Source organism: Citrus clementina, unplaced genomic scaffold (assembly GCF_000493195.1).
Source record: "Citrus clementina cultivar Clemenules unplaced genomic scaffold, Citrus_clementina_v1.0 scaffold_4, whole genome shotgun sequence".
Lineage (NCBI taxonomy): Eukaryota > Viridiplantae > Streptophyta > Magnoliopsida > Sapindales > Rutaceae > Citrus > Citrus x clementina.
The window spans coordinates 22389651-22401497 of NW_006262274.1; the positions used below are offsets into that span (position 1 = coordinate 22389651).

The 11847-nt window shown below is 34.8% G+C and overlaps 2 protein-coding genes across 3 annotated transcripts; one reads left to right on the forward strand and one right to left on the reverse strand.

Moving 5' to 3' along the window:
• Positions 1 to 333: 333 nt before the first annotated feature.
• Positions 334 to 4527, reverse strand: LOC18045078. Of its 2 annotated transcripts, XR_002905885.1 has the most exons (8): positions 3664 to 4527; positions 3465 to 3551; positions 3182 to 3394; positions 2117 to 2281; positions 1831 to 1884; positions 1574 to 1720; positions 1293 to 1493; positions 810 to 842 (listed from the first exon to the last, which is right to left on the reverse strand). XR_002905885.1 is itself a non-coding variant. In XM_024185250.1 (7 exons), exons 1-7 carry the CDS (start codon positions 4060 to 4062, stop codon positions 465 to 467), a joined length of 1443 nt encoding a protein of 480 aa, XP_024041018.1. In that variant the 5' UTR covers positions 4063 to 4527; the 3' UTR covers positions 334 to 464. The 2 variants fall into 2 exon arrangements, 1 of the variants encoding a protein (XP_024041018.1); XM_024185250.1 differs by lacking the exon at positions 1293 to 1493 and having other exon boundaries at positions 334 to 842.
• Positions 4528 to 10880: 6353 nt separating this feature from the next.
• LOC18045079 (heme-binding protein 2) lies at positions 10881 to 11607 on the forward strand. Its single transcript, XM_006438242.2, has 2 exons — positions 10881 to 11080; positions 11172 to 11607. The coding sequence occupies exons 1-2, from the start codon at positions 10881 to 10883 to the stop codon at positions 11605 to 11607; spliced, it is 636 nt and encodes a 211-aa protein (XP_006438305.1).
• The last annotated feature ends 240 nt before the right edge of the window (positions 11608 to 11847 follow it).

Here is an 11847-nt window from a genome sequence, read left to right on the forward strand (position 1 = left end):
CAAAAGAGAAGTGATATGGCAGGGGGGCTGGGGACCCCATGCCATTTATAAAGAGCAGGTGTGTGCAGGATTAGCGCATTTATTATAATCATAGTGGTTATTGGTTAGATTTTAGCCATTTTCATGGAGTGGTCCCGGCGCTTCGATGAATGCCCCCAAAATGAAAATCTTTCTAATGAAAAAAAAAAAAGAGAGCGATTGAAATAAATCAATAATCACAAACCATAAACATATATATTCACTATTCCTTCCTTTGCCAAATTTACACCACATAACCTAAAATTGGTATAATTAATTAATGGATCACTTTCAAGTTTCACCTGTTAGTTAAGCAAAATAATTATAAGAATAAACCCAAACGATCTCGAGAAGAAACCCAAATCACCCAACAAGTGAAAAAAATGAATTTATATTAATAAAAAGAAAATGACCTCCCCACCCATATACTTTTTTTGCCTTTGCCTTCAGGGACACCTTGGATTTTTCCCAGGGCCCCCATAGTAAAAATAATTGCCCCATACTCTGTTAATACCTCCTTGAATGTCGTAGCAGTTGGGGTGATCAGCTAAGACTCTTAAGTTCGATAATGGGATTAAGTTATTATCCCAATCAACAACTTGTAAATTTCTGAAATATGATGCTTTCCCAAATCCTTCGCCGGCAAAATGGCCGCTGCCCATTTGTGTTGATGTGTGGAAACCACTTGGCCTCGAGTTCACAATTTCTCCACCAAATTGCACCATGCTTGCATGGTCTGTAAGGTGCGTGAACAAGAATGATGGCCAATACCCGACTAGTACCCCGGATCCGAATTCAAGCCACCAATTTCCGTGCTTTGGATCCTGAAATTTTTTTTGGAATTAAGAATAGTTTAATTAATGATTATTTAACTTGCATGTCGTCTATATAGAGGAAGCTTGAGGAGAATTTATCGAATAATGAAAAGTAAAAATAAAAAGAGTGGAGGGGTCAGTACTCAAAGCTCTTTTACTTAGAAAAGAAGAGAATCTTGTAAAGTAGAAAAGCAATAATGAAATTACTGGTATTATTTTTGAAGCTATCAGTGCACGCGAGAGCAATATACAACCCCTGTAGTGCTAGTGCAATTTTACAGCCATGCACTATTATCAAATAAGAAAAATTGAAATTAAAAATAAAAAATAAATAAAGTCATGGGTTGTTGACAAAATAATTATGTCTAAATCTATTGCCATTAACTTGGGTCTCGACTCGCTACTCTCTAGCAGATTATTTATTTTATTATCTACTTTTGAGAAGGTCTAGTACTTAACCTATGCTTTATAAATTGGTGAGGCTCCAGCTCCATCATTGGCTGCATGGAGCCTTTCCCGTAAAATCTTCCCAGGTTCAATAAAAGCAATTCAGATCGGACGGCTCAGATTCGTCTGTCACATTTGTGTTTCATATCTACTCAAATCAAATTCTGGATCTGGCAGTCTTATTTTGTCTCTATTTGTGACCAAGACCATCAACTGATGATTCAACGCAGGCTCAGGCTTTATATTCAAGAAAAATAATTAAAAGGAACATGATCAAATTTCAAATCGATTACCTTCCAAATCAGCAAACTGATATCGAATTGGCCACCATTGTATGATGATGTCGGTGAGATTGCAGCTCCAATTGCGATTCTATTGTTAGTTTGAACAAAGCCGGAGCATAGCAAATTGTAGCACCCAGTTGCTTGGTATGCATCAGTCTATAAATTAATATTACTGTCAGTTTTTTTTTTTTTTTTAAATCATTTACAAGTGAATAAGCCAAATTATGTATACAAGATAAGTCAAATTTTGTATTGATTGTACTCACAGTCCAGTAAGTGAAGAACCTGGGGTAGTTGTCCCCATACAGCTCTGGGCTTACCTGCAAAAATATAAATGATTTAGCAACCAACCATGGGCAAGAAAATTCAACAACAGTATATACATAAATTCAAATAAATTATGAAAATGAGAGGTAGTTGCACTGTCGTAGCAGCTGCTTTAAATGTTAAGAACAAAACAAATATTTGACAATTTGATGCAGTAAATATTGGAAAACATGGTTGGCTCATTTTCGGGAAAATTTAATAGAATTAGGAGGAGGTTGGACATGCCTGCCAGCCAGCTTCAATGGTGTTAAGATCATCCCCAAATGAACCAGATATGACCCACATTTGTGATAAGCTGAATTCATACTGATTAACCACTCTTGGTGCCCACACATTTATGCTTGCTTTCGCTCCGTAGTATTGATCTCCAGTCACATACCCAACTGCATGCTGTAAATTAACCAAATTTCAAAATTTAAAATTGTGTCCAAGATGAACATTAAATTAACAGACAAATTTTTAATATCAATGTGATTTCTTGTTGAACAGTGAAGGAATGGTTGTTAGCCAAGGGAAATGAAAGATATAAAAAATAAATCATGACTATTGATTTAGTGTTCAGTGCAAAATTAACTTAGCACTGAATCCCCCAATTTCACATTGTAACAAGAAAGTTTCTAAGAAAGAAGAGAAAGATGGCAAACAGTCATTATACAGAACTGCAGGGGACTCATTAATGAAAAAATTCTTTTGCACTGAAATAAGTGAATTACTGTAATTACTAAAACCAAGAAGCTGCTTGTGTTTAATGATTGAAATAAAAGAGGATCAAGCTGCTAGAATTACTTATTTTGCTCAGTAGGAAAGTATCAGCAACACATAAAATTTATTAATTCTTTTTCTTTTCATCTCAGGAACTCATTATTGATGAAAACTAGACATTGCAGCATTTATTATTCACTGGAACAGCAATCTCTAGTCCATTTTGATGAAATTTCACCTTAAACTCGTTAGGAAAAAAGATTAGAAAATAACAAAAACATAAAAAACGTAGCAAATACGTATTTTTGTTAAACCTGTAAAAAGTTAAAAAAAGAAAAAAGAAAACTCTTTTGTTAATTCTTTTGGGGATTTAAAAATTAACATAATGGTCCTATTCAAAAAGAGACCTAAAGCAGTAGGCAATCAACAACAACAAGCCTGATGTGCCATTTTCTTTGACCACTTTCTTTAGAGTTGTTTGTTTATTTGAATATGGAGGCAAGGCTCCTGGGGGAAGAAAATGATATTACAGTACAAATTTATTTATTTATTTATTTTTCAAAGAAAAAACTCTGACGCACTAATTACCTCATGGCCATTGCTGTTTGTGTCTCTTCTTACACGTCTTATTTTTTTTCTTCCAAATTTTCGGACAGAAGTAGCTCTTAACACGTCTTGTTCAGTTGTTCTTCTGATTGGAATTGTTCCTTCTGGACATGATTCACCAGAGAAGCTCCACAACTGAAATTCTTCAGTGATCATGCCACTCGGCTTGTGCCCATTTGGTCTTGCCGGTGGATCCTGAAAGTTTCAGAAATGTTTAGAGGTTTAATGATCATTAATTCACTTGTTAAAGAAAATATATAATTACCAATGGTCTCTGTCCTTTCAACTTAGGATGATCAAAAGCAGGCTGTAGATGAGTTTCTACACAATCTATAATATCACCATCAGGACTCTGCAGCAATAAACAAGAAAATATTAGACAACGCATTTGAAGTCCAAGAAAACGGAGCAAAAACAGGGGAAATAAAAGTGAAATTCTTTTAATAGAGAGAGAGTGGAATTGCCTGAATGGTCTTCACAGCAGGCTTGTTGATTTTGTTGAGATGAGCTCTAATAAACTTCAACTTGTGCAACTCTTCCTCTGGGCGAAGAGTTGTTTGATTGGTTGCATTTAGATTTTTGCCGGTATCCGAAGAATGAACAAGACAAATCGAAGAAGAAAGTACAAGAAGATAGGACACAAAAATGGGAATGATTGGGGAGATCTTACAGCAACTAGAAGAAGTCATATTTGAGAAACTTCCTTGAGTAGTTGTTTGTTTTTGGAAACCTGTTGGTATTTCTGTACATTTGAGCTGCTGTTGTTGTCTGCTTCTGCTGTGATCAAAACGATACCATTTATGCCTAGTTTTGGCACATAGAAACACAACTCCCACCAAATCCATCCAACAGGAAATGATCATTTTAAGGCACTCCAATTCTTAGTATTCACTCTCTCATCACCATTTCCCGAAGCTCTCTTCAACTTCTTCTTCTAAAATACGTCGGTTTTATGTTCTGACACCTTGGAGCTTCTAAGACCTAAATAAATAAATAGAAAAACTCACAAATGGGTTTTATTTTCTTAAAGTTATAAACATGTGGGTGTGGTGATTAAATACTAGGGTAGTGATGAAATCATGCCTGATATTTTTAAAATTTATGAAAGGGAGAGAATTTGTGAGAGAGAGAGAGAGAGAGGAGAGAGAGAGAGGTGAGAGGTTGTGTTTCCGGTCTCCGATACAAGGACTGAAACTTTAGCTTTTGTGTTAATTTTAAGAGGGCAAAATGTCGCTCATTTCTGTTATTCTTTACTTTGGTTCTGCGGACAGATAGGAATTACACTTGATTCTGGCCTGGGTTACCGAAGTTCTTTGCTTTGGGTTACTTCTCTTTCTCACTTCCCTAGATGTTCTTTGTGTCAGCTGCTCTAATTTTTATACTTGAGTAATCTCCCGTTTTAATTACTTCCATAATTTAACCAAATAAAAGCTAACCCACTTTGGGTTTTCCTTAATTTGTTTGCATACTCAATCTGGGTTTTGGATAATTTGACCAAAAAGAGATTTCGTGGCTTATCGCCGAGCCTACAGTAGTTTAGGTTGCACATTGGTTCATTGTTGTTTCATTCCGTGGGTCACCACTAAGATTGTCAAATATGAATAAGAAGAAGTCAGTAATATCCATGGTCTTAAATTTTGACTTAATAGAGTTTCTTCCAAGTGTTACATCCTTATTGAGCTGTCGTTTTCTATATATGCGAGTGGTGACCCATTTTTTTAATTCATTTTAATTAATTATTTTTATCTTTTTGTGTTGAGCCTGCTGTATGTGCTGGCACGCGCACTTGGTTATGTGCACTCATTGCATGCCTAATGCGCAAACTCTATGCATGCATGCTTATGGGCTTAACATTACATTTACGAGCTGTCGTCGATCGTCTATGTTTATTTGGGGGCTCAATCTGATTTGTTGGCCAAAAGGATAAAAAAAAAAAAGAATAATCTGTCACCAATTATATATTCTTTTCACTTTTCCTTTGCATGGTGCGTTAAAAGAATATCAACCACCCTAGCTCTCTTATTTTCAATATTTTATCAAGTAAAATGTATCATCCCTCATAAAATTTTTAGCTTTTCACCACGTCTAGCTAGCTATGCATGGGGCAACTGGGGCAACCTTTTCTTCACTATTGTAACTAAGATCTCTTTTAGGGCACTGGCAATGATGCCCGCCACTTCCCTAGCAGTGCCTTTATATATATATATAATTTGCTGATCACGATTTTAAAATTATTGAAAAGTTTAGAAAAATTTTAAAATCATGAAGTTTAAGAAACTTAAAATTTAAAGTACTTAAATAGTACAATTTATTCGTTTTTCCAAACTTTTCTGCAGTTTAAATTCCGTGTTATGAAAACTTTACCGCACCCACCTCTCCAGCAAAGAAAATTAAATAGAAAACATTTAGAAATAATATTATTGGCCCGCCGGCTAGTGTCACTCTCATTACACAACCAAATTGGCTAATATAATTGAGATCATATCTCAGTGCAACAACGCTTTTCCCTTTGCTTCTCTTCAAGACCACCATATAGCTGCATATCTAGTATTTATGACAAATTACTATGTTCAATCATAAACAAGTAAATTTTGGCTTGTTTTCTTGCTGATAATTTTGGTGGCATGTTCCGTTTTACTAATTAAACTAGCCGAGTGATGATAAGAATACAAAATTAAAGCCACATATTAGGCTGCTATTTAAATTGGATGGAGCCATCCTTGTCTTAGCTAGTTTACACACACAACAATGCCGTGCACGGTCCCAAGTGGCTGCTAATTAGTTGTCTGATGCTTGGTGATTGATTAATTAAATGAAAATGAGCCCAAAGAATTAATCCCCATATTTATTTATGACGTTACCTTATGAGGTATCACGAAGTTAACCCTACGAACGGTTTCACAACTCTTGGCCTAGATCTGTATGTGGTGGGAGAGGTTGTACTAACTTACGTGAAAATTATTCAAAAGCTGATGGTTAATTTGAAAAGTTCTGCTGATTAAAAGCAATTAATTTTTGTACGTTTGATATTCTTTATGAAGTGGGACGGGGCACCATGCAGAAATTTTGTAAGAGAAGGCAATGAGATGGGAGAGAACTATTAGGGTAAATCAGTCATCAAGTGATGATCAGACAATGCGTGTGCAGTTGAGCACGCATGTGTCTCACTGTGTGTAATATTCAATGGAAGGCGCAATATTGTCTATAATGAAGTGAAAACATTGTCTGTTGTTCATTTCAGTTTTAATATAATCTCAAATGAAACTTTAAAACAGTCCATCATTAATATATATAGAATTATTACAGTGTGGTTCTGGCCTTTCAGAATTTTTTTTTTTTTTTGATAAGTGCATATGAAAATATGATTACCTCTTTTGAGGAGAGGCTGATGGTTGATGCTGTACGTCCGAAACCATGTGGTGTTATCTTTCATTATACATTCCAATGTTTCCCTTTTCGTCATCCTGATTCCTGAGCTGGGGAGAACCAAAAAAAAAAAAAAGCTGAAATTGAGGCCATTAATGTATTCAAAGTGTTGGACCTAGATTCTGACGTCTACGCACCAGTCATCATTGCAGTTCCGCGGGAGCTACAATCAGATGTGAGAGTAACAAGCCTACTTCTTTCACGCACTTGTATTCAGTATTTTAAAAATGAAAAAAAAAAAACTAAGTTTTACATTTCGATCAATTCAAACTTTAAATTAGTTTTGATTAACCAAAACCTAGAGTTTTAAGTTTGAATAAAATTTACACCTAGGTGTAATGATGGTGTCTCTAACTTGAAGCTATGAGATTTTCTTGAAGCTTCTGGAAAAAGAAAAGAATATTTAAGTATTCAGGAAAGGGCCACAGACACAGTTATTTGATGTAATGTTAATTGACCCTTCAGAGTGGCAGCCAAAGTTTTTCTTTTTTGACATTTCATTGGTGTTAGATTGCATTGACTCTAGATATTGAGTTGAACGAATGTATCAATTTAAAGTCACTCCACAGGATGATCCATCCATCATTTTATTTCATTTTTCTAATTTAGTGAGATAAAATGTAAAGTCGTACTACCAATCGTGATGTAGGTGGAGCAAAATTTGATCAGAAAATGCCAGGGCAAAAGCTCAAAAGTTAGTGCTTGAACAGGTGTTTTTGTCGGCAGAGACGGCCCATTAGAAACATATTTTGATGAAAAGTCCATGTAGCCAAATGGGTCCTGCCCTAACCCCAAATCTAAAAATTCGATGAGGTCCAAGTTGTCAAAAGTGCTTTTAGTGTAAGTGATTTTAGAAGCAGGTTGACGAAGACCTAAATGGCTTAGAGACAACAGGACAAAGACCCATTTCTTCTTCTGGTACAGCTGATTACCCCACAAAAGACCAAAGGTGGGCTTTACAGGATTAATTTCCTAGAAGCTCGATAAAAGCTGAGACACAGATTGTGAAAGAGAATATAGTGAGCTGGTTGGGTTAATCTTATAACCACGCGCCAATAAGTATTTAGCAATTGCAATGATGTATTTGTTGTAATTCCTTGACTTAATGGAAAAGATAAACCGCTAGTTTTTCTTCTGAAATTCTGTTCAAAGCCTAAGCCATGGGGACACAAATAATCCGCAAACATTGACTCCGTATCAAAAAATAAAGAGGGCGGTTGAGGTACGGGATAATCTTTTTACAAAATGCTTTGCTTGGTCGCAAAGAAGATATTGAAGGGTTAAAAATAATAATAATAATAATAGATAAAATAAAACAAATTTTCCGAAATGAAATTCTGAATGTTAACCGAAGGAAGTTAATTATCTAGAATCAAAATATCATATATATATATATTGGTATAATGAAATTTCTTGGCAGAAGCAGAATGGAATCAAATTAAAGCATCCATATCTTTGGGGGACTGTGGTTAAAAGGTGGAGTCATAGTGAAGCTAATTACAAGACCCACATGAAAAGAAGAGAATAGAATCATGAGAAAGAATGGTAGTAGTTTAATTAGGAGCTTAAAACAAGAACTGTAAATTTATAACCATTGGACACCAAGTATATAAAAGATTATAGATGTTATATTAGGACATTGTATAAGATAAGAATGCATGACATTCAATAATCAATCGATACACTTTCCTCTATTTGTGTGTAGCTAGCATGTTTTAAAAATAAGAAAGGGGTCTCAAAAAGTGGCAAAAAGGAATATAGCTAAAGCTCTCTTAAGCATGGAACATTGATGTTGTGCAATGATTTTGTCTTTGCGTGGTCAGCTTTCCTACTTAATACATGATAGAATCAAAGTATAAATCCTTAAAAACGGGTTTTTCTAAAGAGAAAGTAATCAAATTTTATACCTTTGGGAAAATGTCCCTTGAGCATATTTGCCTAAAATCATGATTTAGGAAGGTGATATTTGTTCGAAAAGAATGTTCTATATACTCGATTATTTTTTAATTTTCTCTTTTTCTGGTGTGTGGCATGGCATGCATGCTTAGGGCTAGGACATAATCTCAGGGATGGACCAATTCTATTCGTGCACCATCATGATGATGATGTTGAGCAAACCAAGTACATGATCTCAAGTGGAGTCTCTTCATCATGCTTGCTATGGAGACTACCGTCGATGATGATTAATGATCATAGTTATATGTGTGTGTTTGATTCATTACTGTCATGCAGTACCATAATATCTGCTCATGTCCTGCTTCTGCCCAAGATTGACATGATGCAAAAATGTTAGCTCAGTTGATTAGAATTAGATCGTCTCTTCGGCTGGTGACCAAAACCGGCTAAGAACTGACTGAGTCCAACCCAATATCAGATTTATCAAAAGATTAACGATTTTTACACCCTTCTAATGTCCTTATAAAACCCCAGTTTTTTAACTACAGCTAGAGAGAACTACATAAAAGGATTATTATGAATTTGATTAAATTTAAGTGTCTACAAAAATTATGAATCATAACTCTCTCTAAATCTTAATATATGGTATAATTGATTTTTTTAATAAAATCAAAATAATTTTAAATCAGTGAAGAAATAAGCCATCTAATAATACGTTTTTTTTTTTTTTTGCCCTTTGAAAAAGTATGGCCATAATTTAGTTAATTTATTATAAATTACAGAAAAATTGATTAAAAAGTCGGGTTCCATAAGCATTAGAAGCTTAACTCTTATCAGAATTTGAAAGCCCTCGTTCTGTTAATTTGCATATTTTAGATGGTTGGCTCTATAAGCATTATTGTACTAGCCTGCTCTTGGGACTGATGGCTTAAAGCCATATTGTGTGTGGTGAATCATAACGGGACAGGGACACTGACATTTTATCATGCTTACTTTTTTTTTCAGATGGACATTCTCCTATCTACTCTTACTTAATTTATTCTTACCTATTAATTCGAGGAAAATTAAAATCTTAATTAACTTACCTCTTAATAAGTGGAAAAATATTTTAATACTAATTTTTTCGTTGCTGGTAGAACTTAAATCCGCGCCCCTTAAATTTCAGGATACATGTTCTCTTATTGTACTATAAAGCCCATCAGTCCTACTTACATTACTATTAATATGATAGTTTATATTAAAGTCCTTAATGTTTGCTTAAAATTCAAATAAATTTATTGATTTGCACAACCAATCAACTACATCCGCTCTATCCGCTCTAATTTCTTTTTTATCACTTAAATTCAACATTTTTTTGGTGAAATTTATTCATTGCAAATTATGAGAGTAAATAATCAAATTAATTTTCTGTTGACGCAATCTTAATGGTTAAAAATGATTAAAAAACACCCAAGTGACCAAAAAATAAAAGAAATTAGGGATTTAATTGATTATCTGTTCAAGCTATTAATTTAATTGAATTGTAAGCAAACAAGAAGGATTTTTATGTATATAAATTACTCTATTAGTGGGATGAGATTACACGTGTACAGAAAATATCAACACCATCTTAATAAAGAGAAGGTTTTGTTCAATGTAGCAAAATGCATCCCTCATATTCCTTAATATGAAGGGATTGCATCTTCTTTAGAGTGAAATAATCTGAGTCTACAAACAAAAGAGAATGAGTGGTGTTTAGCTGAAGAAAAAAATAAAGGGGAATGGACGGGACTGTTTATGAATCATACCCTTTCAAATGTTTACCCACTAAGCCAAGAAAATGCATTAATTTCATGAATGCCGTGATTCTCACGGTGACTGCATCTTTGACTCATTGTTGTATTTTTTTTGAATAGAAGGCACCTTTTTTTTTTTTCTTTTCTTGATTACCAAATTTACTTGGCAACCCCACAAAGTGAGCTTCCACTCTTTTGACAAAATGAAGTGGCAATGCAATTCTTAGTTGCACGATTCAAGTGGGAATAAATAATAATCTGAGAACCTACTAAAGTTTGATTAAAATACGAAGGGGTACAAGAATTTGATCTTCTTTGCAGCAAGCTCTGACATTTGGAAGGTATAAAACAAAACATCAGATTGATATCTTTCTGTCCATTATCGTTGGCATCAACGCTTGGCTTACCTAATATCCCACTTGGACTTGATCAGGTGTTGCTATGTAATTGCTATTTGCTCATTCTAGTACGAAGCTCACTATCTGATTCTGATGCTGCTTGCGCACGACACATGCCAATGAATCTCTATATAAACCAAAGTAAGAGGCAGTTTATTTTCATCATTCAGAAGGTTGAGCAGCAAGATGGGGCTGCATTTGGTGCCAATTGTACTGCCAGTATGCCTTGTACTGTCAGGTTTTGCTATTGCTATCGAATCACCGCATTACGCAGTTGTTCACTCAGAATCCGATTTTGAGATCAGACTCTACAGTGAAGCCTTCTGGGCCTCTGCTCTTGTCCAACGAAGTTCATTCCAGAACTCTACCAAACAAGGCTTTCACAGGTTTCGTTATCTGTCATTGTCTAGTTCAATTAATTTGTTTTGACACTTTTAATAATCACTGTATCTTTTTTGACATATTTGCATGCTGCAGGTTGTATCAATACATTCATGGAGCCAACCTCAACTCTACTCGATTTCCTGTGACTGCTCCAGTCCTAACAAGCATCAACCCAACGACTGCAAATGGTTCTATATGTTACGTGAAGATCTATCTCACAGCTAAATCGCCTCCACAGCCCAATTCTGAATTGAATTTGGAGATTGAGAAATGGACGAGTCACTGCATTGCGGTTAGGAAGTTTTCTGGATTTGCTAAGGATGATAACATTAATAAAGAAGTTGAAGCTCTAATGAATAGCTTAAATTTGCACTTCACAGGAAATACATCAATTCCAGAAGATAAACTATCCTACACAATTGCTCAGTACAATTCTTCACGTCACCAAGCTGGGCGTCTAAATGAAGTGTGGATGAACGTTCCAGGATTTAATGCAGAGGGATGTTCGAATTATCGAAGAAATTATTGATTAGGCTCTTCTATGATGTCAAGAACCATCAAGGGATTCGATCTCTGATCATTTGTAAAATAAAAATAACGATAATCCCCTGATTGTAAATACATCTCTTCGTCAATAATGAATTGAAATTTGGAGGTCTTTTAAAGTATTTTTAGGATCTCGAAACAGCTTTTAAGTAGGAACGTATTAACCTATAACCTATTATAAAATGTTATAATATTATGCTCCATTGGAGGTATAAGACTACAG